This window comes from Equus asinus, chromosome 7 (assembly GCF_041296235.1).
Source record: "Equus asinus isolate D_3611 breed Donkey chromosome 7, EquAss-T2T_v2, whole genome shotgun sequence".
Lineage (NCBI taxonomy): Eukaryota > Metazoa > Chordata > Mammalia > Perissodactyla > Equidae > Equus > Equus asinus.
Window position 1 is genome coordinate 37,211,822 of NC_091796.1, and position 27,892 is coordinate 37,239,713.

At 43.8% G+C, this 27,892-nt stretch overlaps 1 protein-coding gene across 22 annotated transcripts in view; it reads right to left on the reverse strand.

Moving 5' to 3' along the window:
- Positions 1 to 27,892, reverse strand: part of FHOD3 (formin homology 2 domain containing 3) — a 455,279-nt gene that overhangs the window by 19,858 nt on the left and 407,529 nt on the right. For 18 of the 22 annotated variants that reach the window (XM_070513157.1, XM_070513160.1, XM_070513167.1 and 15 more), the window contains 6 exons: positions 18,274 to 18,456; positions 16,455 to 16,574; positions 15,574 to 15,735; positions 11,065 to 11,255; positions 4,664 to 4,856; positions 819 to 842 (listed from right to left, as the gene is read on the reverse strand). In XM_070513157.1, the coding sequence (XP_070369258.1) occupies positions 819 to 842; positions 4,664 to 4,856; positions 11,065 to 11,255; positions 15,574 to 15,735; positions 16,455 to 16,574; positions 18,274 to 18,456 (873 nt within the window). The remainder of the gene's footprint in view (positions 1 to 818; positions 843 to 4,663; positions 4,857 to 11,064; positions 11,256 to 15,573; positions 15,736 to 16,454; positions 16,575 to 18,273; positions 18,457 to 27,892) is intronic. The other 4 variants (XM_070513168.1, XM_070513152.1, XM_070513172.1 and 1 more) reach the window with 1 other exon arrangement.

The following is a 27,892-nucleotide window of genomic DNA, read 5'->3' on the forward strand; positions in this document are numbered from 1 at the left end:
AAGAGTCGTGGCGTATGTTTTACAAGAGGTTTACTAGAACATCAGGCCGTATATACGCAATCCCAAACATCTGGATGAAAAATAGAAAGTCAGTTAGATTAACGTTTGCAAGGAGCAGCTTCAGAGATTTCTGACGTCCTCTTTTCATCCAGTGTCTCAGCCGTAGTGACAGAGCCCAGGACACATCTGTGACTTGTACCATCTACGCTGCTCCCTCCCCTTCTTCCAGGGCCAGCCAGCCCTGACTTGGTCTTTGGTTCTCGCTTCTGCACGAGGGCCAGGAGGAGGAGCCCCTGCCATTCCACCCCTCACACACTGATCCCACCAGATCCAGTGGATGCCAATCGGGGTAAGTGGACACAAGTCAGAGGCTGCCCACAGCTGGTGACCGCTGCTCTGGCCTGGGTCTTTGCCTCTGCCCCACTTCCTCTTTGGTTTCAGGGCTCTCTATGTGGTTATTCCAGAATCTAGTTCTCATACTTGAGTTGCCAAAAGGCTCAGACAGGGGGCTGGAGGGAAAATTCTCTGTCCACTTTTCCAGCAGCGGGGAGAGATTCGCTAAACCTGACACTCTTGACGGGGCCTGGAACTCAAGGACGACTTGGAAAATGCAGTTAACCCTTTGGTCCCCGGCACACACAGCATGATGAAAACCTGTGCAGGGAAGTTAGTGATCACACGGAAACCAACCCGAAACGTCCATGCATGGTTTAAAGCACTGAAGGGTGCTAACGGTTCATGCTGCTTTTGTTAGGTTAGATTCTACAGCACGCCTGGGAAGGTCAATGTGCATTCTTCGTGTTTATAAACAGTCGTACCTCAACTTCATCCTCTTCATCAGTCTACCCGAGGGGAGAGGTCAGGATGGAAAAGACAGAAGGGATTCTTAGAAGGCACAGAGTCAGCAAAGATCAGATCATTCCAATGTCATGTAAAATTTCAAATAAAGAAGTTGGCTACTGCAACAGGGGAACACCCTCCTGATTTGGGAGCTGCCAGGCCCTGCCTGCATAGCCCGTCTGCCCTCATCTGGATATTCTCTCCTTGAGTCCCAAGACCAGTCCTGACCAAAGTCAGGAGGGACTTGCACGGCTCTAGGCCAATCTCCTGAGGCCACCCACAGGGTTGATAACTGGCTTACCTGGTTCCCTGTCCACTAACGGATGTCACTCCCAGCTCTGTGCCCTGCCACTTGGCAGAACCGACCAGCACCTGCCTCAGTAAGGGGACTGGTCTCCACCTGCCTGGCTCTACCTGTCAGCTGTCACCGCCCCTGTCATCCTGAGTGCTGGACTCTCACCCCCTCCGCCCAGGCTGCTGGGTCTGGGTCTCCTTGAACCCTTCTGCACACAGGCCAGACACGACAAGTGGAACAACTGCCCAAGCCGGATGGGTCCTTCTGTTCTCTCCTTAGAAACATGAAATTAAGTTCTTTTTAAAATCTTACCTGTCCCAGATAACTGAACTGACAAGCCATACTTAACTATCACCAGATAAATTTGTTCAAGTACCTTTAAACAAAATATCCCTTTCCTAAACATAAATCAAGGGTGAAAGTCATGTCAATCTCTTGATTTTCAATTAAATACACACTCAATGTAAGTGTTTCTGCTGAGGTTACAAGGCCAGACCAACAAATCAGACACAAGGTTTTCGAGAAATGACTAAACTTTTAGGAGCTGAAATGACAAAATGCTTCCAGTTCATCATGTTCCATGCTGCCCCCAGCCAAGTGGCATCGCGACAAAAGATGATAGTCCTGCTCTGCTATTTTTTTTAATCTTAGAGCTTATTTAACCAGGATAGATGGCCTTTTTCCAGCAATTAGCACATGTGCAGGGTGCTGCATAGACAAAATTTCTAGCCCTCTCAATACCCCGCAAGGTAACTATCACTCCTTTTCACAGAAGAGGAAGCTGGGGTTGAGAGTGATGAAGGGCCTCACCCCGCATTGCCACTGCCCTCCGATGTGGGAGTCCTGGGATTGAAGCCTGAATTCCCACAGCCCATCTGGAGTGTGATGACAGTAGACAGGGCCAACCATGGTTGGCTGCTGCTGCCTTGTCTATGTCACCATTTCGTCTAGAACCAGTTCAGGGCACACAAGGAGGAGGAATTATTTAGTTTCTCACTGACTCTTACCTGGGGGGACCCCTAGATTATAAGAAAGGAGGCCTATTGCATTTAAGAAACCGAGAAAGAGGAGCAGGGACAGGCACACGAGAGCAGACACAGAGCTGACTCTACAAACGTAGGGTCTTCCGATTTTATCCATATTTCTCTGTTTGGAAAATAATGGTTTTTCTAAAGTCATCCCTGTTTAATTGCTACCAGTTCCATCCTCATTTTATTCAGCTCTATATTAAAAATAACTTACTGTATAGTTTTCTCTAAAAATCACTTCCAGCTCTAAGGTCCAGGGGCTCAAGGTATGGCCTGGTTTTGTTTTCAGTGGTTTAAGCTGTATATACGTTATTTTCTAACCAGATCATAACATCCATGGTATGTATAAGTTTGTACAAGCTCGTCTTTTACTGCACACACATCCTCCTCGGGGCCCAGTGCTGTGCTGGGCACATAATGGAAATTTAATTGAGAAACTTAATTGGGAAAACTGGAAGCTGGATGCTTTGTCTTAAGTGACAATATCCTAATCTTCCAGCAGATGGCAATCTTTCTACACAAATGATGCCACTTTGACTACTAAAAACAGGGACTACGTTGAGGATGCCTGTACTGTCTAGATGTTAATGACAATTTAAATACTTTTGAATCAAACTCTGGAAACATTTACCCCTGTTTATAAATAGGCAAGCCGAATGTTTTCAGAGAAGGACAGAATTTAAAAATTAGTGGGATCTGTAAAAAAAAATCTCAAGAATTTGGCAAGAAATTTTGATGTGTTTTCATAAGTACAAGCACATTGGGCTAGCATTTTTCACCCTCCAATGTGTCTCATTTCCACAAAAATAAGTAATCCTCTTTTAAAACTTTTAAAAATAATACTTTGGAATGAAATGTGGGCCATGGTTTGCCCAAGTGGATTCAGTCTGCTTCCCGAGTTGCTGACGTCCAGGAAGCTAAAGATCCTATTGAATCCAGATTCCAGGAGAGGAGACAGAAGACGCTTAGCTGATGGCACTGGCATCCAGAACCGCCAGGGGGCTGTAGAAAAGGCCCCTGCCGGAGAAAAGAGATGTGAGCACTCCCTAAGTGTCCAGAAAATTCCAAGGGAACAGGAGGTCTGGGTAAGATGGATAGTGAGGGAATTAGTCCATGGTTCTCCTGAGGATTGCCTCAAAATTACAACAAAATTTCTAAGACAATGCATCCAGTCTCCATGCGAAGGTCAGACCCCTCAAGAATGTGGACCCTTAGAGAGCAGTATCCATGAGCCCTGTTTCTCCTACAACATGAGCACCCATCTGGGCACAGAGGCAGCCTCACTGAGGTCTTCTTAAGTGATTTTATTCCTCCGCAAAGAATCCGCCTGACTTGACTTCAGCTGAAGCTTGTAAGCTGATGGCACTGCCTTTGGTTTAATCCTTTATGCGTCCCATTCCCTGTATCATGGGGAGCCAACGTGCTTCACAAGTATATATACAGATAGGATAAGTTTCATAAAGGCATGTCAGAAAGAGGAACCTGCACGGTGTGTCATTGTCTCAGGCATCTTCACACATCCCTTCCCCCTCCACTAATGAAGCATCTCCCATCTGGGTGGGCTCAGGGCTGAGGTGGGAGACATGAGTGAAGAGCCCAGGAGCAGGGGAGGCATGTAAGTGTGCAGGGCCTCCCAAGGGGCTATAGGAAATTTCTGCTGGATTCACTGTCCTCTGGGATATCTTCCTACCCTGATATTCTCTGGCTCAAGGGACTGCCAGGAGCCAATCAGATCATGTCTTTGAGTAACCACATCAATTATTTCTCTATTCAGATGCCTAGAATGGGTGGTCTATGTGTTAATTGGTTGGTTATACATAATCATTATGATGATTAAAATCCTAAATCAATTCCCTAACCAGTAAATTTGTCTCCCTATGATAAGTGGCATTATCTTTTCTATTTTTAATTCTCTTCCAGTTTTACCCACATCACAGAGGTTGAAAAGGAATCATGCATTTAACGTCATCAGTCTCACACAACACGTCAACATGGGTTATAAGTTCTTCCATCAGCCACACACCCTTAATTCTTCATGACCTGGTTCCTTGTTTGTTATAGAGGAAATTTTCACAGAAATGATAGAGGAGCAGTTTAAGAGGTTTTTTTTGTTTGTTTGTTTGGTTTTTTTTTGGTGAGGAAGATTGGCCCTGAGCTAACATCTGTTGCCAATCTTCCTCTTTTTGCTTGAGGAAGATTGTCCCTGAGCTAACATCTGTGCCAATCTTTCTCTGTTTTGTATATGGGATGCTGCCATGGCATGGCTTGATGAGCAGTGTGTAGGTCCACGCCCCGGATCCAAACCCATGAACCCCAGGCCACAGAGGCAGAGTGCACAGACTTAACCACTTCACCACTGGCCAAGAGCACTTTTTAAAAGAGGAAATTTTTTTCACAGTAAAAAAAGAAAAAGAGCACAGCTCTCAAACTGAGGGGAGGTTTTATGGTTGATTATGCTTTCAAAATAAGTGACACAAAGAGGCTGATTTCATGAACTTACATCGGTGATCATCTTCCCTCTGGTCTTATTTCTCTCTCTGTGGTTGGCTCGTTTCTGTTTCTGCTGCAAAACCCTCTCCCTGGTGGTGCGGTACTCCAGTGCAAACTCACTGATGATCCTGCAGAATTTGTTTATATTCACCTCCCGAATTGCATAAGGTGGATGCCCCATAAAGAGCAAAAAGGAATGGAACCTGAAAGGAAAAACAATAATGGCAATGATGCCAGTTTTAAGGAACAAAAGTCAATTGTCTGAAAACTTTCATTAAGAAACCAATCAGCCCAAGACACTGTTCTTCATTCCTGGGACCTCGAGACTGAAGAGTCTTCTCAGTGAAAATGGAACCAGAAGTCAAGTTTAACTTCTTTCTCATTGATGAAGGTTATGTATAGGTGGTAGGATTTCAGGACATTAATTACTTTTTTATTTTTGTTTATCTGTGTTTTAATGTTTTCCTAAAATGGACATGTAAAACTTTTATAAGAAAAATGACCAAGTACTATTTTAAGGAAAATATTACACAGTTGCTAGAGCATATAAACATTGAATAAGGAATATAGATATGTTGCTTAGCAATTCCTTGGGAACCTGCTTTAATGAATACTTGAACTAGACATGAACATGTTATGAATAATACGTTTGATGGTTTGTAAAAAGATGCTTATAAAGTTTTCTGTGAGGAAATATTCTGAAATATTTTCTTGCAATACTATATACAATCTTAATTTAATTAGGAAACATCAAACAAGCATCACAAAATAAATTTATTTTCAGCCATTTAATTCATAAATTAAAAATTCTTGGATTCTATTTACTTAAAATTTTGTAAAAGAAATTAAGTAAGCAAATAAGTACCCAATTTTTAGTTATCAGGAAATGAGAAAGAAGATACTAGGAGACAAAGGGAAATTTTTATGTAGAACAAACAGTAGTGTACAAATGATACCACATTGTAGACAAAAACTTTCAGTTTTTGAACACTCTCATTTGTATATTTGAATAGGAGTTTCATTTGTTTTCAAATGAGGGAAACTGGCTTATTCTTTCTGTGAAGAATAATAAAGCATACAACCTGTAGTTAAAGTAAAGGGGGCTGAAAAAAATGCTATTTGAAACCAAAAATACTAGCTAAAACTATAAAACTCTTAGAAGAAAAAGCATAAATTTTCATGACTTTGGATTAGGCAATGATTTCTTAGATATGATACCAAAAGCGTAAGCAACAAAAAAACAGATAAATTGGACTTCATCAAAATTAAAAACTTTTGTGTTTCAAAGAACACTATTAAGGGTAAAAGGACAACCCAGACAATGGGAGAAAATATTTGCAAATCATATGTCAGATAAGGGATTTGTATCCAGAATGTATAAAGAAATCTTACACCTCCACACAAAAAAGACAAATAAGAAATGGACAAAGGATTTGAATAGATATTTCTCAAAGAAAGATATGCAAATAGGCAATAAGCACATCAGAAGATGCTCATCATCATTAGTCATCAGGGGAAGGCAAATCAAAACCACAATGAGATACCACTTCATACACACCAGGATGGCTACAATCAAACAGACAGACAGTAACAAGTGTTGGTGAGGATGTGGAGAAATTGTAACTCTCATACAGTGCTAGCGAGAACATAAAATGGCTCATGGAAAAGTCCGCCACTTCCTAAAAAGTTAAACATAGAGTTACTATATGACTCAGCAATTTCACTCCACAAAAACATGTCCACACAAACCTACACAAATGTTCATAGCAGCATTGTTCATAATAGCCAAAAAGTGGAAACAACCCAAATGTCCATCAACAGATGAGTAGATAAACAATATGTAGTATATCCATACAAGGTCCCACATAACCTGCCCCACTACACTACCTCTCTGACCTCATGTCCTATGACCCCAGTCACACTGGACTCCTCATGATTCCTTGAACAAGCCCACTTCAGGGACTCAGGCCTCCTGTGTGGTGTGTAAGGGACCCTAGAGGGACATGGCTGAGCTGAGAGCTGAGAGCCTGCAGGGCCCGTGGGGCAGGGAAGATGGGGGAGGGGAGGCCACTCTGCTGGGAGGACCATAGGCCCTGACGAGTCATCCAGTACCAGCTGTTGCCAATGCTCACAACACTTACGCTACAGACAGCTGCATGGATCACTCTCTCTCCTCCCACAGGTCTCTGCCCAAATATCACCTCCTCAGAGAAATCTTGCCGAACCACTCTGTGTAACAGCACCTTCCTATCACTCCCTGTCCCACTTATACTCGAGTTTTCTTCCTGGCTCTTACTAACACCTGACATTATATGGAGATATGACGTGACATGATACATGATATATTAGGATAGGATAGTGTACTACATATTTTCCCCCTTATCACTACTCAAGATCTGTGTGCAAGATGAAACCAGGGGAGAATCAATCAGCTCATAACTGTGCCCTCTTTTATACATAAGAACAACCCAAGATTTCTTATCCTCCACTTTCTAGAACATTACTTTTTCCTAGAGGGGATCCAAACTTAACATATAAGTTAGAGATGTGATTCAATTACATATTTTGCAAACAAGGGTATGACTTTAAGGGAGTAAAAAATGTAAGGGACTTTTGTAAGTTGAGTTTGTAGCTTTCAGAACATGTGACGCGAAGGTCTTATGGTTATGGAGGAGCTGGTTTCCTGCATCAGTATCCTGAGGCGCAAGCCAAAACATCTTTGATCTGTTCCATCATCCGCTCTTTTCCTCACATGTACCACTGAGTAGGGTGTCTGGTCCAGGATGGGGAGGGTGGATATTGGGGCACCAAGAAGCCAGTGTGGGTGTTCACTTCTCTTCTGCCCATCTCCCTCCCTGGAATGCCAGCCCCTTGCTGAGCTCTCCATGCCTCCCAGGAAGGCCTTCCTCCCCACCTCTCACCTGGTCCCCCTCGCTCCAGTGCCTGCCCCAGTGTAACTGTACCTAATGAATTTTTGGGAATAAATGAGTGGTTTGTACACCCACAGGGTGAGATTGGTCTGTTAGTGCAGCAATGCCAAAGGAGGTTAATACGCAGATTCGGACAACCAGCACAAGATTTTCTAAGCCAGGCAACAGTTTTGAAAGCCAGAGTTTACCTGAAGAGAACTGTTTAAGTTCTTTTATCTGCTCCTTCACTAAGAGGAGGCCCACTCGAGTAACTAAAGGAGACAGGAAAGAGAGGTGGAAGCACCTGCCCCTTCAGCTCTATGCCTCAGGGGAGCAGAGAAGGTAGGTGGCCATATGTGTGTCCTCGTCTCCTCTCACCAAGGAGGTCCTGGAGTGGGGAGAGGTCTGTTGAGAGGCTAAGGGATGCTTAAGATAAAAGAGACTCCTTTCTCATCAGAAGGCTCCCGGGCAGGACAGAGTGGTTCCAGGTCAAAATGGAGCACTTCTGGCAGCGTACAAAGGGCAACCCAGTCGGGTGAGGATGCAAGAGGGCCTGGCCGGACTCGCCAGTTCCTGTGGGATCCTGTGTGCTATACCAGGGACTCTGGGGAACATGGAGGGTACTGAGCTGAGAGCGGCAGAGCCTGGGGAGATGGATGGAGCAGAGGGGCAGACCAGATGACTTGTCGCTTCAGCTGTCAATCACAGCAGGAGGTACCAGCAGAGGCCAGGCAGAGCCAGTCTTGCCTTTCCATGTGGGAGCCTAGTGAGGTTCCAGATGGCACGAGCCATCTGAGAACCTGTCCCTTTCCCATCAGTGAGGTACAGAAATCACTGTTCTTCCCCAAAGCCAACTTCGAGAGGCATAGGAGGGAGGAGTCGAAATCTGGAAGACCATTCAGGAGACTACATGCTGAGTTGTTTACATTTTTGGCTGGGTAAGCAGACTGTACCCAGTCAGGTAGTGGCTGATCAAGGAGGTGGAAGGAATGGTGAAATAAAGAAAAGTCATTTTCTCTGCACATGTGAGTGTCATGAGAGTAAATGTGCAGCCTTGCTGCCTGCAGAGGTTTGAGTTAATCTCCAGGAGATAGGTATCTTTACACTCTGAGAGCCTCAGCGCAGTGTCTGTGTAATAACTGCTTCTTTAAAAAAGTACCCTATTAAATGAATTCCTAATTACGTAGATAAAAATGTAACTTTTTATACTCACATGGGAGGAAAAATGATGCAGGTCTAGCTACTTGCAACCTTCTGAAGCCTTATATTTAGGCTGATCTGCATGCCAAGATGATTCCACCTGTTAGCCCCTGTCTGACCCTACTAAGTTTGTACTCCCCTCTGGGTCAGTTTCCTAATGTATAAAGGGAATATGTCGGATCACAGCAGTCATAGGCTATGCTCCTGGGAGTACTGGTGGTGGGAGGGGGAAAGAAAAAGCACAACCACTGGGGGTCTAAGTACCCCCGTCTCCATTTCAACAAGATATTCCTGCTTCAACCAAGTCTACATATGGAGCTCCCACGAACGACTTCATATGAACCCAGGGTTCCGTGGTTGAGATGCTTTGGCTTGGCCACCACCTGGACCCCTGCTTTAGCCATGCCCCCTTTAGCCACACACCAAACTACAGTGAGTTCCTGGCTCATGCTGGTCATCCTCGATGGGATGGCCAACAGTGAGCAGACAGGGATCCAGGTCATGCGACACCAACCATCATTGATGACCAGCTTACTAGGGAGAAGAGTACAACCAGAGCAAACATATGCAAAAAAAAATCCCACTATACACACCCTCATACATACAGGCATTATCGCTTAAGAAATAGATGTATCACCATAGCGAGTTTTATCTGTCCAAGATAAAACGGTTAGTGTAACCAGGCATAATAGCTTTACAAGACTTTCATAAAATTGCTCCAGTTTCATGACATTCCAAATGGAAACTATTTGTTTATTTGGGTAGTTTTAAGTTGGAAATTGCTTGTATCATACAAAGCATGGAGGCCAAAGCAGCTCACATTCCCTGCCTCCCTTTTCTAACCATGTTAAAAGCAGTGTGCTCTGATTTCAGTGAGAAAACCTGACAAAATCTCTGATAAGATCCTCCTACCCAGAGGGCAGCTCTGAGGTCTAGAAGGAGTACCGTGAGGGGGACGTACAGTTGAACAACTAAATTCCAAAAGTACTGAGTAATGGATGGTTGTCAACCTGGAGGGAAGGTTCTGTTCCTTATTCGTGTCTTAACATTTAAAGGCTACCCGCCTACCCACCCCAGTCTGGATCAGGACCCGGGAGGTATGACTACGAAAGCAGCAAATGACACAAGCTGGAAGAGGGCTCACACGTGCATGAGAGAATTAGATGTTTAAAAGTTCTGAATGGGTTCAAGGAAAGAAACAAGGAAAGAAGGTGAAAGGAGGGAGGGAAGAGAGAAAAAATAATCAAAAATATGCAATGTACAGGGATAAATGAAAATACCATGTATTTGTTTAAAAAAATAATGAAGTGATCGAGCACAGGGCTGGAAGGGTCCTTGAGAAGCAGATCTCTGAGAAAGGCCTGTGGTTTAGACAGCCACCAGGGAAGGCGACCTTCACAGAACTGCAGTGAGGCCAGTTTCCAAGGGTCTGTCGTCGGAGTCCCTGCTCCAGGTAGACCACAGCCTACAGGTCTGCAGACCCACACCTTTGCTCACCAGGATGTAAGGCCCAGGACAGAGCACTCAGACTCTGGAGGCCAGGGTGAGGGACCCACAACCACGTTCCGTGATGAGGTAAAGGAGAAGAAAGTGGTGAGACATGGTAGGAAATGCCCTGGCCCAGGAAGCTGGAAGACCCAGGTTCTAGCCTTGGTGCTGCCACCACTTACAGGTGAAACAGCCTGGGTTGGAGCCATCCTAGACCCCAGCCAGCCTCCTTGTAGGCAAGCAAGGCCTGACACATCACCGCTATGTCTCCCAGGGTCCTCCTGGATCTGGTTATTGAGGAAGGCTGGTCCAGAGATGGCACCCATGCTGGGCCCAGGCCTCATCCAAGCAGGATGCAGCACAGAGCAGCCATCAGAGAATCAAGGAGTGGAAGGTCTCAGAGGGCAGCCTGCGAATCATATAAAGAAGGAAACTTTCCAGCAAGTTGAGCTGCCTTGCAAGGACGTATGCTCTCTGCAGGCAGAACCATTTAAGCAGATGCAGAGATGGAGGGGTCAACTTTCCAGAGATCTTACAGATGCAAGTCCTGATGAAGTAGGATTTTTGGATGACGTTATCTCCGAGATTCCTTCCAACCTCAAGATTCAATAGCATTATATTATCACTGTGTGTTGTGCATGCGTGAGAAAAATTAAGCATTTATGAAACAAACATGTGCATCAAAGGTGCACTTGATTGTACCAAAAATTTGCACTGTACAATTTTTGTAAATTTAACCTCCAGATCTTAGTTTGCAGAATATTTTCATCGTGCCATTTTACTGATGTTTCCATAAGTTCCTCGACTGACTTACCTGTTAATTATTCTTCTATGGACAATCTTTAAAATTATAATTCGCTCTGCACAGTCTTTTAGGAACTCTGACATTCGTTGCTTTAAAACTGGTTTCATTTCATGTTTTGCAATTGCCTTGAGGTGATCCCATGAAGCTTTGCATCTTCTCTCCATCTGACATAAATTATCCTGAAGTTGATCAAAGTCAACCTGAAAATCAGAGAGAGAACACTGCAAACGCTCTGAAACAACCGGACACCGACCTGAACCAGGAAACCGAACTGCCTCCGGGAAGAAACAAACATCAAAACCAAATTTACATCTTGAAACACAAACATATTTATAGCCTAAAAATTATCCACATGTGTATTTTCATTATCTCGACATCAAATTATTTAGTGATAAAACTGTTCTCCACATGAACCCAATGCAAGTGTCACCTTTTTTTTTTTTTTTGCCGTATTTGGAAGAAAACCTTAGGAAAGTCTTTGGGAACAGTAAATTAAAACACGATATCAAGGAACCCTAGTACAAGATGAACTGAGCAGATGTCTCATAAAATTTTTCAGAGCATTCTTGTTTGTCAGAGATGCTATTTCACTTAAGGTTGGAGGAACACACCATGGATGGCCACATGGATGGCTCTGATACGCTGGGGCCAGCTAAGGGGCAGCCAGCTTCTCTTCACAATGATCTCCTTTATACTGTGTGACAAATTATTTTATTTATCCACTCATTCATTCATTCAACCAATATGCATGGAGAACCTGGTGTATGCCAGTCTCCACACCAGGCAGTAGGAACATAAAGACAAATGCTCAAAGAGACCAAGCTGCTGTTCTCAAGGAGGCTCATCAAGTAGCCGGTTGATCAAGCACTGAGGATGTACAGAACCCAGCGGGCCTATGTGCGTGTGTGTCTGTGTGTGTGGGCATGTAGTCTTGTCAGCTGATGCAAGCCATGTGTACAAAGAATGCATGTCACAGAGCACTCACTGTACTCTTCAGGTAAATGGGAACAGTTTGGATTGACCAAGGTGGCCTGTGATGAGGCTTTATAAAGTAATGCTATTATAGAATTTATAGACTAAAAATTATATGAATCAGAGAGTTAGTCGTGAAAAAATGAACTTTAGGGCATTTAAGGGAGGGAGATGTGGGATAGGGGAAAGAAATTGAGAAGGCTTGGAGGGAAGGAAGAAATAGACGAATAGGTGAACTGAAGGGAGGAGACAGAGAGGTAGATGCAGAATGAGACATGGTGGGACAAGGCAAGAGCCAGGCAAACAAAGGTCAGAAGGAGAAAGAGAAGATGCGCAGAGGTAAGCCACCATTGCTTAGATGCCAATGACTGTGGTCATGAGAGCAGGCTCTGGATGTGAGTGCCCAAGGGGACTTGCTGGAGTGACCTCAGATCTCCAGCCCCATCCTCAGAAAGACAATGGACAAGATCAAGTCAACAAAGTTGATTCTGTGAGAGGATCTGTCAGCAGACAGCATAAAGATGCACTGAGCATAGGGAATGCCCTGGGGGCCAGGCAAGACATCGCATGTCCTGGATTTCTTGGATGCTAAAAAGCCAAAAACAGAAGGCAAGCTTAGGCAGAGCCCTGGGATTCAGGTAAGCAGGGGGTTCATGGGACTTTGAGAAAATGATTTGCATGAAACCAAAGGAATTCTGGGTCCAGATTAGGAAAAGCTTCACTTTCCTATGATATAGTAGAGCTAAGAAAAAAATCTGGCATTCAGCTGAGAGGAAAAGAAATGCAGATTTAGAAAAGAAGGACTGAATAGTTCAAAGAATAAGTCTAGAAAAAGATCCAGATGACCTAGGATTGACAAGTAATGTGCAGGAGGTCTAGGAGGTTGTAAGCCAAATGTAATAGGTCTAACCATAACGCCCTGGAGCTGTCCTCATCTGCATCTGGCAGCTCCCTGGATCTACGACAAAATAACTTCAGTTCAGCGCAGATATGTACTGAGTAGCTCTGTACAGTCCAACACAGAGAGGGTAGTCAGACATGATGGGGGACACGGTTTTTCAGGGAAGAGAGTCCACTGTGAGCCCTTAGCGTGGTGGCAGAAGAAAGTAACTGCGTTGTTAACAGAAACCTGGTGGGGAGCCTTTTGACTAGGGTTGAATTTAATGTAGTGTCTTTTGAAGAGGCTGGAAGGCTGCCTCAGCTAGCTGGCCGCCCACCTGGGCTGACACAGACAGCACACATGATCTGAGTCTCCACAATTACTTCATGACCTCAAATTCTATTACTAGTTCTGCTTCACAGGGGAGAAACTGATGCATAGAGAGGTTAAGCAACTTGTGAGAGGCCACACAGCTGGTAAGTGGTGGAACTGGGACTTGAACCCAAACCTCTCTGGCTCCAAAGTCTAAGTTCTCAACCATCATTCCTTAAGCCTAGATTTTCCCCTAACAAATTCCACCCAGGGAAGCTGGCCTGGCCTTCTGTTGCGAGAAGGAAGTCCTTGCCAGGAAATCTCCTGAGGACTGCTCCACATAGGCCACTTTCTGTGTTTAAGAAGATACATGAGCTGCGCTGTGAAGCAGAGTCAAGTCTTATCAAGTCAGTCTTGGATGCTGTGGGGCAACTCAGGGGCACAGTTATCCTGCAGATGCCAGAGCAACCTGCCCCTTGGGGTTTGCAGTGTTGAGACTCAAAATGTGACACCAGGGATGGGATGAATACACCTGAAGCTGGGGTTTCCTGAAGCTTATATTTTACCTATCTACACAGAAGGGCCCCTCAATGCCCCAAAAGGCTTTGGGAGTAAAGGCTGAGAAGTGGTGGTAGATGGCCTCTTGACCTCCTGGTGCAAGTCACCGGGATCTGGGTCAGCAGTCATCTTTAGCAACTGCCAAAGTTAATGGGTAGAAGCTATCTGCAGTTTTGGTTTGTGCAGCCAATCTTCAGGCAAGGATAAATTATTTAGTTATTAGTTAGCTAATAACTAAATATCCTTTGGGAAATGCCTCATACTGAGGGGGGTCCAAGGCAGTCACAGGGGGCCAGCTACTCCTAAGCCAGGGCTACTTTGTTACAAGCAAGCTCTCCCCAGGGGAAGGCCCTGGGAATGGACAAAGAACCACATGTACAAAGGGAACTGACTTGTTCTGGGTGGTTCTGGAAACAGGATCAAGATGAATTTAGATAGCCAGGCAGACTTTGTCTCTAAAATAGAGTTATTCCTAACAAACTGTCTTCTGACAAGGTGCTCATGTGGAATGTCAGAACAATTGGAGGCCCCCCCCCTTGGGACGCTCAGAGGGGCTTTCTGCTTTGGTTAGGATAGTGAAGTAATATCTGTAAAGACTTCAGAACAGTGCCCGGCACAGAGTAAACAGGAAAAGGGCACCTTGAAAATAGAGGGGTCTGTGTTCTAAGAAGTCCTCTGTCAGCTCTCAGAGCTGGGGGATCACTGGTCACGCCTCTTTCTGCCTCAAGGAGGTCCACTGTCAGGCTGGCTCAGGGCCCCCTTGCTTGGCATACCTGGCAGCTGCCAGCCTGTGGCTCCTGAGGCAGGCGAAAGAGGGTCCCAGCCCCCAGGTCCCCACAAGCCAGTTCTGTGGGAGAAGGCAGAGAGAGGGAGAGCTCCTTCAAGGAGACTTTAGCAAAGTCCCTTCCTCGTTCCTTCCCCACTCTGCCCAACACTCTGCCTCCTCTTCTCATACCAGATTCCAATGTGTCCCAGAGCTAAAGGTCATTCTGCTTTCAGCTCCTCAGCCCAGGTTGTTTCCAGGAGTTTCCTCCACACTGGCTTGGCTCCTGAACCCTATTCAGTTCCTCCCCATGAGTTTCCTTTTGCAACCAAGACCGTCCACATCTCCCAGTTCTCCTGCGTTTGGGATTCCTTGGGGGTTGTTCAGCCTCAGTGATGCTCCTGCAGTGAGGGCAGCTGGGTGTCCAGCTATTGCGACTGTCTCTTTTCTAATAAACCATAAGTTCATGACGATTTTAACTCTGTACTAAATTTAAGAGCTTGCAGCTGAGGGACCAATGCTATATAGTGTTTACAGCCCTATACAACTGTTCCCTCTGTGTAAGATCATAGGGATGGCCAATGTTTGGGGAGCAGAGGGCCAGGCGTGCACTCTGTTTCCCAGCTCCACACCTCAGTGCAAGGTCCTATGGAAGTCTTAGGAGGAGCCAAAGAACATCTTTTCGATATTTTTACCCACCTAAAACAAGCTGGGGAGTTTTAACGCTTTGGAGAATCCAGCCCGGTGAGTAACACTGCTCAACAGTGGATGCAGGCATTAGGACTGGGATGGCAGGCTTGCCTCACATCCCTCAGTAGGAAAGAATCTGACAGAGAACCAGACATGGGAAAATGATCTTAAAAGTCCACTAGAAAGGGCATGACACGAGTCATATTCACAAACTCTAGAGTAGGGGATGCAAGCAGCACTTGGGCATCTTACTTAATAGAGTTTGTGCTCCTCAGAGATGTCTGACAAAGATCCAACACGTGAGGGAAAGGAACAGCCTACTCCTCTGTGTCCAAAGACATACCTTGGCTGACCTGGTGACGGCCCCGATCTCCGAGTACAGATCAGAGCTGTCTGGGAAGTTTTCCACCACCATGGTGCACACATGGTGGAGAAGAGACTGCTTGTGCACGGTGTCTTTGACTTCTGGAACCTTCTCGAGGTAGCTTAACTCAAATGCTTTGGCCTGTTTGGTGAACATTAAATAAAAGACAGGAAGAACAAGTTTTACACAGGCTCTTAGAAAGGCACAAATGGTTAAAATCCATGCCCGGCTAGAGTAGCCCAATATTTAGTTCCTCTGTGACTGAAGCGTCTCAGGCCACGTGCTCCATCATCCTTAGCTAATCACTCACGGACCAACCACGGTGAGAATGAAATGAGCCTTCAGACCTTTCCTACCACGGCCATCAGCCACAGGCTGTCCCAGGTTCTACCCCTAAATACGGATGCTGAGGGCTGGGTCTTTGCCATCTGGGAATCTACAACTTGTTTCTCCCTTTGCCCTGCTGCTTTTCTACTTCCTAGCCAAAGGTAGGCCAATCTCTTTAAAAGTGTGCTTATAATGTGTATAAGGACAAACTATTTAAGCGATAAGTTCAGAAATAAAACAAAAAACAGAGTAAGAGAAAACATCTCCAATGTCACTTTTGAGAGTAGCCAAGATTTGTAAGGAACAGTGTACTTATTTTTGTAAGTTTTCCTATTTATAGCAAGATACAGGTTCCGATAAACAGGCTCTAAGAATTTAAGGACAAAATTCCTTCTAGATTTTTCAGCAAGAAAATAGAAAAGTTTCTTGTTCACTTGTGCTTGAGAAGACCAGAGGTACAACCTCCACCAGCAAATGAAGGACAGGTATTTGTGACAAGGGAGGTAGGAGGATAAGGGATGTGAAAGACTTACATTAGTTCCATTTAGAAAGTTCCCAATGGCTAAGAGAGTAGACAGGATAAAGCCCAATGTTTTGTTGTTCTCCAATTGGTCTATTCCCTCCTTGAGGTCCAAAAGTGGTTCTGCTACTTCCTTTCAATTAAAAAAAAATTGAGATAAGATTATAAAGAATGTACATTTTGGCTTTACTTTGTTCTTTTTAATTATTGTACAAGGTAATAACAAGTGGAATTCTCTCAGTATAAGGCAATCTCATGTCATGGGCACATGCTCCTAGGTATGAAGAAGTGCCAAAAGGCAGCAGGGAGAAAGTCTAGTCCCCAAAGTCTCCCCACCGGAGACCAAATGGGTACCTATGGCTAACTGGAGCTTGTGCTTGGGTGACGAATGCTCTGTCTTCTCCTGTTCCTCCCCATCTTCCAAGCTCAAGCAGGACACTTAGGCCACACCCTCCTCTCATTCTCTCTTCTGACCCTTGTTGCCTTCTGTGACACTCATCCTTCCCGCGTTCCCTCAGTGTCTGGACTACAGGGTTCCTCTTTGCCTTTCTCCTCCAGGCGGACAACACTGGAAACTGTGGCCTCCCTGTCCCTGGACTACCAAGACCTCCTAACCTCCCCTCTGGGCACTCTGTGGCTGGCCACCCCTAACCTGGGTTACTTTCTAGAAGGCCATCATCCTTATGACTCCAACTGCCTTCATAACTCCCACTCTCTGAGACTTCTAGCCTGCCCTGTAGCCTCACGGCCTCAGTGTCCCCTTCCCTCTCTACTGTCATTCTTTGACTCCCCACCCCAATGTGCGTACTGAGTCTCTCCCCTAGCCTATAGCCCAAAGCCAGATGGTTCAGCTTCATTCTCTCCAGCCTAGCTTCTGCCAGGCTGGCCCTACCAATCCCCAACAAAGGCTGACCCAGTTAACTGTTTTCTCCATGACGTTACCTCACTTTGCTAGAGAATGTCACCTAAACATGCTGACTGGTTTTGCAACCAAGTGACGCCAAGACAACTTAGCAGTCCTAAGCTTTTTCATCTCTGCTTGATTCCTGAACGAATGCAAATATAGTGGTTTCTTCCTGAAGCCCACTAAACCCTCTGCCACCTATTTGGGCTTCAGTAAGGACCAGGCTTCCTCCTTCGGAGAAAGAGGAAGACCACACAGCCTCTCCACCTGTGCTTTGAGTCTGTCTCCTCTGAGCACTTCCTCTCAATTAAGCTCACCTCCAACTCACCTTCCATCTCTCCCTTTTCCTCTCCACTGGTTCCTTCTGCTCAGCCTGAAAAAATACTCACATTGCCCCAGTCCAGAGAGGATGCCTGCTTCTTCTGCTTTCTATTCAAGATGAATCTCCCCATGCCTTCATGGTCAAGGTCCCTTTCTTTCTATTCTCCTCTTGCAATCTGTTTCATAGTCAACTTTCTTCTGAGACATGCTCTCAGAGGGACCCAATGACCTGCTAATTGCTACAGTCAATGGCACTTTAGATGATTATCATCAGGTGGAAGGATTACAGATCACTTTCTATATTGTGCTTTTCTATATTTTCCAAATTTTCTACAATGGTCATATGGAGTCAGAAAAAAAATTAATAGTTTTTTTTTAACCAGTCATCTGGTACCCACAATCAAGTGTCTGAGGCTGTGCCAGGCAGACACTTTAGAATAACCCCTCATTGGCAGGCTGTCACTTAGTATAGACCAACCTCATCATAATCAACTTGTGCCCTTTAAATCCTCTCTCAAGAATGACACTTTACTCCCCTCACCAATACAAACTGACTTTCTCAATACTGGGGATGTAGGATTGGCTGCCTCTCTTCCGCAGTGCTTACCTTTTCTGTGGTTTCGTAATCCATTTTGAATGCCCAGAGGTGGAGCCGAGCCGAGAGCTCGCTGATGGAGGAGAGAGTGAGGAGGAACTGCTCTGCACTGCCCAATGGCACCTCAGGGCTGGCCAGCTGAGCTTCCTGGATTTTCTGCTTCTCTTCTTCAGTGGGAATCATGGTTAGAATTTTCTGGAAAGATGGGGTGAAATATAGCATGTTCTCTCATATTAATTGACCCTATCCCACCCTTTGAATGTTTCCAAATTCATATTGTAATTTTCCAACCAGGGAGTAGAGATATTCTGTTGTCAGTGTTCTTATCACATACAGGAGTTATGTCATTATAAACCAAATACACTTTAGGGGAAAAAAGCCCTAGGTAGCATGTAAATTCACATTCATTTGTTTTAAAACCAACTCTCTCTCCTCCCTCTCTCTCTCTCTCTTCTTTAATCTGTTTCATAAGCAGCTTGCCCAAAATTTTCTGAGTCTTGTACATGAAGGACATTCTAGACAAAAAATGGGGATGGAGGTGAGAAAAAGGTCAAAGAATAAGACGGAAGATTAGAGAACCCCTTCCTGTTCCCTAAGAAATAGCATAAAACATGTCAAGAATATATGCTTTCTCATACTTCTCATGGATTAATTTTAAAGCTTACAAAAATGAATCATTTTCAAAGAACTCAGATTGACTTGTACATGGGACATATTATAATTTTAATAGTTTTAAATATTTAAACTATATTTAAAAATTTATATAGAAATGAAAACATATTAAATAATATCAAACTCAAGTCTGATTAAGGAAAAATGATGGTATTTATAAAGAGTAATACCTATCTACTAACGAAAAAAGTCTATCTTTTTGCTTTGCTTCTATTTGTTTCTGGTTAAAATCAATTGCGGAAGATGGAAGAGGCAAAAGGCACCAGAAGGATTACGATTCTTATAGGCTCAAATTCCTTAGTGATTACATTTTAAAAGAAGATAAAAATTCCCATCATATGACACTTCACATACAACAATATTTAAGGTAAGGTGTTAATATTTTTCTCTCATTTCTCCTTCTCTAGCATCAAAGCAAAGAAGCACACTTTGTGCCATACTTTTTTGTAAGTTATATTTATTCATTAGTTCTAAGTGGCTTTGGTTACTGCTCTATAAGAGAAAGCATCTGGGAGTTCTGGTTCCGGGTGAGATGGGTTAGGCACACTCCACCTGTCTGTCCCACTGAATGCAACTGTACATCCTGGACAGCACGCATTTAGCAGCTATTTGAAGACTCTAAAAAATAAATAGCGGCAGGTGGATTGGGGAAGAAGACAAGAACTGGAAGTTCTACTGAATTGGTAATGAGTTGACCGCTTTTCTTCTGGTATTCCCCAGGCTGGGCTCAAGGTAGCCCAAAACCTGGAAGAAGGTATCAGGTGCAGAGAGAGAGAGCTCCAGCAGAGCCCTCTCTAGTCCTGACCCGAGGAGCAGGAAGGGGGTCTCCTAGCAGTGGCAGCAGGGGCTGGGAGGCACCTAAATCTCTGAGGGAGGGAACCTTCCTCTTTAATCAGTGATGCTGTGGTCCCAAGAGGGTGGGGCAAACCCCTTCTGCTTTTCTTCTCTCTCTGTCTTCCCTTGGCTTGGCCCCCGACATGGGCACAGTCACAGAAAGTGGAAGGCAAAGTGAGGTAACTGAAGCCCCAGCTTTCATCTGGAAGACCAAAAAGGAAGGGCCCAGAGAACTGGAAAGTACTGGGGAGGTCATGGAAAATGAAGAGCCTGGAAAAGCAAGTGTGTAAAGTTGTTAAAGAATTTCTGGATTCGTTCCTGAGCTGGTCATATGTGAATCTGACCTTAAACAGTACATCAAAGACTTTGAGACCTGAACTAGCCTTTGAAAACTGAGCTGACACTGGAACCACAGTCCGCAAGAAGCAGGTCAGAACCTGTGGCCTGACCCCAACAGGTGAGGGATAGTTTTCAATTATTTCTATGAGATCAGAATTACCCCCAAAGAAAATCTAGACAAAGATAGTGCAAGAAAACTACAGACCAACATCCTTGATGAACCTAGATGCAAAATTCCATAAGAAAATTATTTTTTTTTTTTGAGGAAGACTAGCCCTGAGCTAACATCTGCCAATCCTCCTCTTTTTGCTGAGGAAGACTGGCCCTGAGCTAACATCCGTGCCCATTTTTCTCTATTTTATATGTGGGACGCCTACCACAGCACGGCTTGCCAAGCGGTGCCATGTCTGCACCAGGGACCCAAATTGGTGAACCCCAGGCCGCTGAAGCAGAATGTGAGCACTTAACTGCTGCACCACCAGGCTGGCCCCAATAAAATATTTTAAATATATCAATAAATGTCAATATGTTAAGACATGTAAATATCTCCATATTTCCTACAGTAATATATTAAAAAACAATAACCACAAGGTTGGTCCCTATGAAAAATCAATCAATGCAATTAATTTACCAGATTAACAGCCTGAACAAGAAAATTCACATAATCATTTCAATTGATGCAAAAAGTTTTAGATAAAATTCAATATCCATTCATGATGAAAAACTCTCAGCAACCCAGCAATAGACAGCATTTCCTCCATCTGATAAATGACATTTATAAAAAACCTACAGCTCACATCATGCTTAATGGTGACAGACAGAATGCTTTCCCTCTAAGATTGGGAACAAGACAGGATGTATAAAACAAAAACAAGACAAACAGATTGTAAAGGAAAAAATAAAACTATTCCTATCACAGATGGCATAATCGTCTACATAGAAAATTATGAGGAATCTACAAAAAATTATAAAACAGTGAGGTTAATAACGTGGCATGATATAAGGTCAATATACAGAAAAATTCATCTTATTCCTACATATTGATAATGAACAATTACAAAGCAAAATTTAAGAAAAACACTATCTACAATGAAATACTTAGGTATAAATCTAACAAATCACGCACAAGAGCTGTATGCTGGAAAGTAGAAAATGCTGAGGAAGCAATCACAGAAGATCTAAGTAAACAGAGAATACATTGTATTCATGGACTGACTCAACAGAGTCAACATGTTAATTTTTCTTAAAATTCATCTATAAATTTAACTCAATTCAAATCAAAATACCAGCATGAGTTTTTGTGAATATAGAAAAGCTTATTTTAAAAGTTATTTGCAAAGGAAAATGAATTGAAAGAACCAAACCAATTTTGAAAAAGAATAACCTTGGAGGAGTCACACCACCTCACATTAAAATCTACTGTAAAAGTATAGTAATAAGACAGTGTGGCATGGGCAATAGGATAGCCACATGGACCAACGGGACAAAACAGGGAGTCCAGAAATAGACTACACGAATATGCCCCAGGGATTCTGATAAGGGTGCAAAGGCAGTTCAATGGAGAGAAGATAGTATTGTCAACAAATGGTTTTGGAACAAATGGAATCCATATGCAAAAAAAATTAACTTCAACTTAAATCTTACACCTGATATATAAATTAACCCAAAAGGATCACAGATCTAAAAGTAAAAGGTAATGCTATAAAACTTTTAGAAGGAAACGTAGGAGAAAATCTTTGTAACTCATATTACGCAATGAACTCTTAGACATGATACTGAAAGAGGATAGGTTGACAAACGAACTTCATCCAAATTAAAAACTTTTTCTATGTGAAAGACACTATTAAGAGAATGAAAAGACAAATTACATTTCCTCAAAAGGCTAAATATAGAGTTACCATATGACACAACAATTCCATTTGCAGGTATTTATCCTAGAAAAGTTAAAACTTAGGTTCACACAAAAATGTGTACTTGAATATTTATAGCAGCTTTATCCACAATTGTCCAAAACTGAACCAAGCTAAATATTCTTCAATGGATGAACAAACTGTGGTACATCTCTCCAATGCAATAGTACTCAGCAATAAAAAGGGACAAGCTCTAGCTGCCTACACAACTGGGCTGAATCTCAAAGGCATCAATCCTGCTGAGCGAAAGAAGCTAGTCCCAAAAGGCTGCACACTGTAGAATTCCACTTATGTGACATCCTCGAAAAGACAAAACCACAGTGATGAGAACCGATCAGTGGTGACCAGGGGCTAGATGTGGGCTGAGGGTGCAACTAGAAAGGGACAGCAGAAGAGCACAATCTTTGAGGAGATGGGACAGTTTTGAACCCTGACTGCAGTAATCATTGCATGAATTTATATTTATTTTAAAACTCATACAACTGTATACCAAAAAGGTCAGTTTCACTTTACATTAATGCAAAAATTAAAAAGAACAAAAGGAAAAACTGGATCTTTGACACCATAATCAGCAAACATGCAGGTGTTTATACAATTGTGCCTCAGGACGGATCTGGGTGGAGCAGAAGTCATCCCGGATTTGAGGAGTGTTATCAAAGAGGGCTGTCTCAGTAGCTTATCAGAAGCCAGTGATGCCAAACAGCACTGAAGGCATGCGTTCTGTGCTGCAGTCTGAAGTGAGGTCACAGAAGGTAAGACCTGGGTGAGACCTCACGTACCTCCTCTTCCAACATTCTCTTCCTCACGGCCCCAAACACTGAGATAGTGCGGGTGGAATTTGAGCATCAGGGGATACATTCAGTGACAATGCTCCTTGCTCTCCCACAGGCTCATGATTGATCCCACCTGTCCACACAGATGGTATTAAAAAATAACCAAAACAATCCAAGCAGATGTCATCTCTTTAAAAACACCCAGGATTTGATTCAAAATAAAAACGTAACTAAAATTAGTACTTTAATTTTCGTAATGCTCAAATTGTTATAAGCATGTACAAGAATTCCAAAACAAAAAATTGTCAACACTTTTTCCCCTTCTTCAGAAGGCATTTTCCTGTGATGATTTTAGTTGCTTTTTTCCTTTGGGAAAGTAATCAAATGCTCTTACTTTTGTTTTTCACTTTTCTGACTAATTTAAACCATTTGTTCACTGTTGAAGATTTACGAGGTTGCCATCTGCCAGTTTATTTTATTTTTTTACACATCACTGGCAGTAAAAACAGCCGTAAGACAGTGGAATAGCAGGTCAAGACACCTCCTATGAGCTGCTGGCTCTTTTTTTCCATGAGCAGATGATAAGGGGATGAGTGTGAGGAAATACCCATAATATGCTCTTCTACCATGTCAGGAGGCTTATTGATGACTTTATGATCACCATTTGGTTCCACGGAGAGAAAAACATCAAACAAGACCACTACATAACAATCTCATTGTTTTTTTTTTTTTTTTTTTGCTTTTTCCCAGACAGTGTCCCTCCAGCATGTCTTTAAGTATACTTGCTTTTATATCTGAAAGCCGTATGTCAGAGAAAAATGCACAAATCTTATTTTTTATGAACCCAAATGGTTGAGTCTGGTCATCTCATTTACTCACAGATGAGATTATAATGAAAAACTAATTTGCCTTATGAGTTTTGAACAGAACTCTGGCTATAGCTCTGGATGAGAATCTAGCACAAGGATTTTGGTGACAATACAGAAAGTTGGAGCATTTAGAGCCGAGGCTGGTTTGTATACAACTTGCATATTCTCATGAGACAATGGCTTTCTATTCATGTACTTATTCTCACAGGAGGACTTTTTTTTTACTTCTCAAAGTATCTTGATACTATCTTTTTCCGTTCTTGGGACTACTCAGTGAGGCACATGGGGCAGAAATTATTGCATCAAATTTGCAGATGAAATGTGTTTTCTGAAGCTAAGTTGGATCAACCAAGGCATGCTGGAAAACCACCCAGGGGCTACTCTGAGTTTCCTACCACCAGCTCCACAGTTCATGGCAATTCAACTGGAAATGCAAAACACTGCAGCTAACGTGCCCAACTATCGGGATGTTTTGGGTCCCTTGCACTGCTGACCGATGGTGGCTCCCGAGCTCAGGCTCATCTGTGTGTGTCCAGCATCCACTCGGGCATTTGCAGACAGGGGTTGAGCAACACAAATGGCTTGAAAAGGTGCTGGAGTTTTGTATGTGTGGCCAAAGGGAACTTCTGTTTCTAGCATGCTGACAGGCCTGGCAGCCAACTGGGCCAAGTTAAATGTCATTTGGCACCATTCAATTGTGCTACCCTTTGAGTAGACATAGACACTATAAAAATTAGAAAAGCAAGAACAAAAGGGAAAACTCTTCATACTTTCATTTGTGATGCCTTGATGACATTTTATTTGGGAAAATATCATTAATACTACTTAGAGATGGCCCCCAAATAATATTCTGAAGTTTAATACTCTGATGAAAAACTACTACTTCCTTAACTAAGTTAGTTAATTACTCCCTCAGGTTTTCATGACAAACCCGGATACATATCACTGGGTTGCTAAGCAAAGCCACAGGACGTCATTTATTACATCCTAATCACATTTAGGTACACAGGGGTTTCAAATGGCCTTACTAAGCCGTGGTGCCATGCTACAGTGCCTGCGTCCAAGAAGCAGATGGTTTGGCAGAAGGCCCTTTGGGTGGAAGCTGGAAATCTTATTAGTAAAGATCTGTAAGGACACAACTTCCATCTCTTCTCAGTCTTGATTTAACTCTTGAACACCAAGCCTAGAGAATGAACTCTGGGCAACCGGCTCAGCACATGGGTCTAGACCATCTACGGCCCTCAGGTCCCTGAGATCACGGCCAGGGACAGCAGGTGACGGATGAGAGTGCCTGGGTCCCACCTTCTCCAAGAGGGCTGGTTTCCACTGGAGTCTTCTCAGCATGACTGACAAGACTTGAAAAATATAGATGCTCTCTGGATTCACACAGGCAGCCTTTAGATCAGGGGCTCTCAATCAGGGTGATTTAGTCCCCAGGGGACATTGGACAAAGTCTGTAAACATTTTGGTTGTCACTACTAGAAAATAAACTAATTTCATTATGGAAGTAGTAGTGTTTCATCAGAGTATTAAACTTCAGAATATTATTTTGGGGCCATCTCTAAGCAGTATTAATGACATTTCCCACAGTAAAATGTCATCTTGTGGGTAGAGGCCAGGGATACTGCTAAACATCCTGCAGTGCATAGGGCAGCTCCCACCATTAAAAATTGTCCAGCCCAGAATGTCAACAATGTCACAGTTGAGAAACCTTACTTTAGACGAAAACTGTGATAAAAATGTGTGACTGTATGTGTTGTTAGACTAAATATGAATTTACTGAGGACTCATGACACAATAAACTCTCAGGAAGGGTTTAGCAGTGTTTTCTGTGGCTGTGTCCTCTCACTTTACATCATTCCATACATCAACGACTCCCAGTGGAAAACTGTAGGCAGCCCTGTGAAGTGGACTGTGTTCCCTCATGAGTCTTCCCACTCCCCTTTCAGATTCCCTCTTATTTTTTTGGCATATGAGCCCAGGCCCAGAGTGCCCTCCTGGGCCAGTCATCCCAAAGACTTTAGACTCAGGCTCAAGGCTCATATTTCAGCCTGATCTCTTACTGGCTTGTGGGCATGGGCACAGACTAACATTGGGACTCACTCTCTTCCTCTTTAAGATGGGGAACATAATAGTATGTGCCTCCTAGGTTTGATGAGCATCTGTGTACAGCACCTACATGGTGCCTGGCCCACAGGAAGAAACCTGTGAAAGGCAAGTTTAGGGCTGTGTTGCTATTCCTGTATCCATCATCATTACGGCTGCTATCACGACTCCTTCCTGGATCAAAAAGATGCTCAGCTGGAAACCAGTCAGAAAAGGAAAAGTAATTTGATTCATTCTAAAATCTAAGTAACTGATTGTATCTGAAACTCCCACCACCCAGGGAGATCTATGTTTCAGGAAAGAACAAAGGCAAAACCTAAAGGAATCAATCTCTCCTGATGGACTTTCAAGTTCTTATGACAAGAAGGGGAAATATTTTTAAAAGGGGAAGCTGTCATTTTTTCCTTCAATCAGGCTGGCTCTGGCTGAATTTGAGGCCTCTTTGTATGAGTCTGAAGCTTTTGCAATTTCTAAAAGACACATTAAGTAAATAGGATGGCTGGAATGTGCACTCAGGCCTACTACATTGTTTGTCCTAGGTGAAAGACACTTTGAACTTGGTTCATCCAGGTTGGCAGCCCCCATTTGCCAAATAGCAAGCCAATGCCCTTCTCCCATGCTCCTCCAGGGGTCCCAGAGTAGGAATGCCTCACACTGAGGCCTGGCCTGTCCCCTTCTCGCTGTCTGGCAGCTGCCTCAACGTCCCTCTTTATATTCGCCAGCTGTCACTTGCTCTCTCCTTTATACACTGTCCCAGTCTGCCACATGCCCTCAACTGCCTGGCTGCCAACCTGCATATGTTGACCTGCTCTGCCGCCTGGCCTGACTCCAGGGCTCAGGGCTCAACATCCTTTCCAGCCAGAAGGGAAATGCATTTCCCCCGACCCCCCTTATCTGTTCCTGGAACATGGGGTGTGTGTGCTTCTCAGAGTAGAGCTGCTTAGGCCTTATACTGGTTTCTTAGGGTATAAAGTACCACAAACTTTGGTGTTTTTTTTGTTAGTGCCATTGAGTTGATTTTGAATCCTAGCAACTCTGTGTACAGCAAAGCGGAACCCTGGCCCGTGTTTTTGCATCATCCTCTCACCTTCCAGCACTATATCAGAAGATGCTCCACTGCTATTCATAGAGTTTTCACAGCTAATTTTTTCAGAAGTGGGTGGCCAGGTCCTTCTTCCTAGTCTGCCTAGTCTGGAAGACTCCACTGAAACCTGCCCACCATGGGTGACCCTGCTAGTATTTGAAATACCAGTGGCAAAGCTTTCAGCATCAGAGCAACACACAGCTGGCACAGTATGATAACTGGCAGATGGGTGGTGTGGTTCCCTTACTTGGAAATGAACCCAGGCTACAGGGGTGAAAGTGCTGAATCTTAACCACCAGACGACCAGGGCTGGCTCTGGGTGGCTGAAAACAACGGAAATTATTCTTTCACAGTTTAAGAGACTAGAAGTCTGATATCAAAGCATCAGCAGGGCGATGTTCTCTCTGAAGGCTCTAGGGAAGACCCTTCCTTGCCTCTTCCTAACTTCTGGTAGTTGCAGGCAATCCTTGGTGTTCCTTGGCTTATAAACACATCACTCCAATCTCTGCCTCAGTCATCACATAGCATGCTGTTCCAGGTGTCTCCGGGTGTGCTCTCTGTCTCCACATGGCATTCTCCTCTTTGTCTATGTTCAAACTTCCCTCTTCTTAAAAAGATATCAGTCACTGCAGTCAGGCCCACCCTAATCCAGAATGACCTTATCTTAACTTGATCACATCCGTAAAGATCCTATTTCCAAATAAGGTCACATTCTGAGGTTCTGGATGAGCATGGATTTTGAAGGGACACTATTCAAACCAGTACAGACCTCCAGGAACACGGTTTTTTCTGTGGTAACCTCTTCTTTCCAAAGTACAAAGGCACACGAGCCCCACTGGGTTTAGACATCACCTTGCCCCTTGTGCCCTGTGCTCCCTCCCATACTCAGGGCTGTGGGCTAGTCTGGCGCAGTGGCCCAAGGCCTTCCTCACTTCTAACCCTTCTGTCAAGGGCTTGCTCTCCCTTTCTGCAGTCAGTCGTTATTGGTTCCCTCCACTCTTGAGTCTTTCAAATGACTATGCATAAATGAACACCAACTATGGA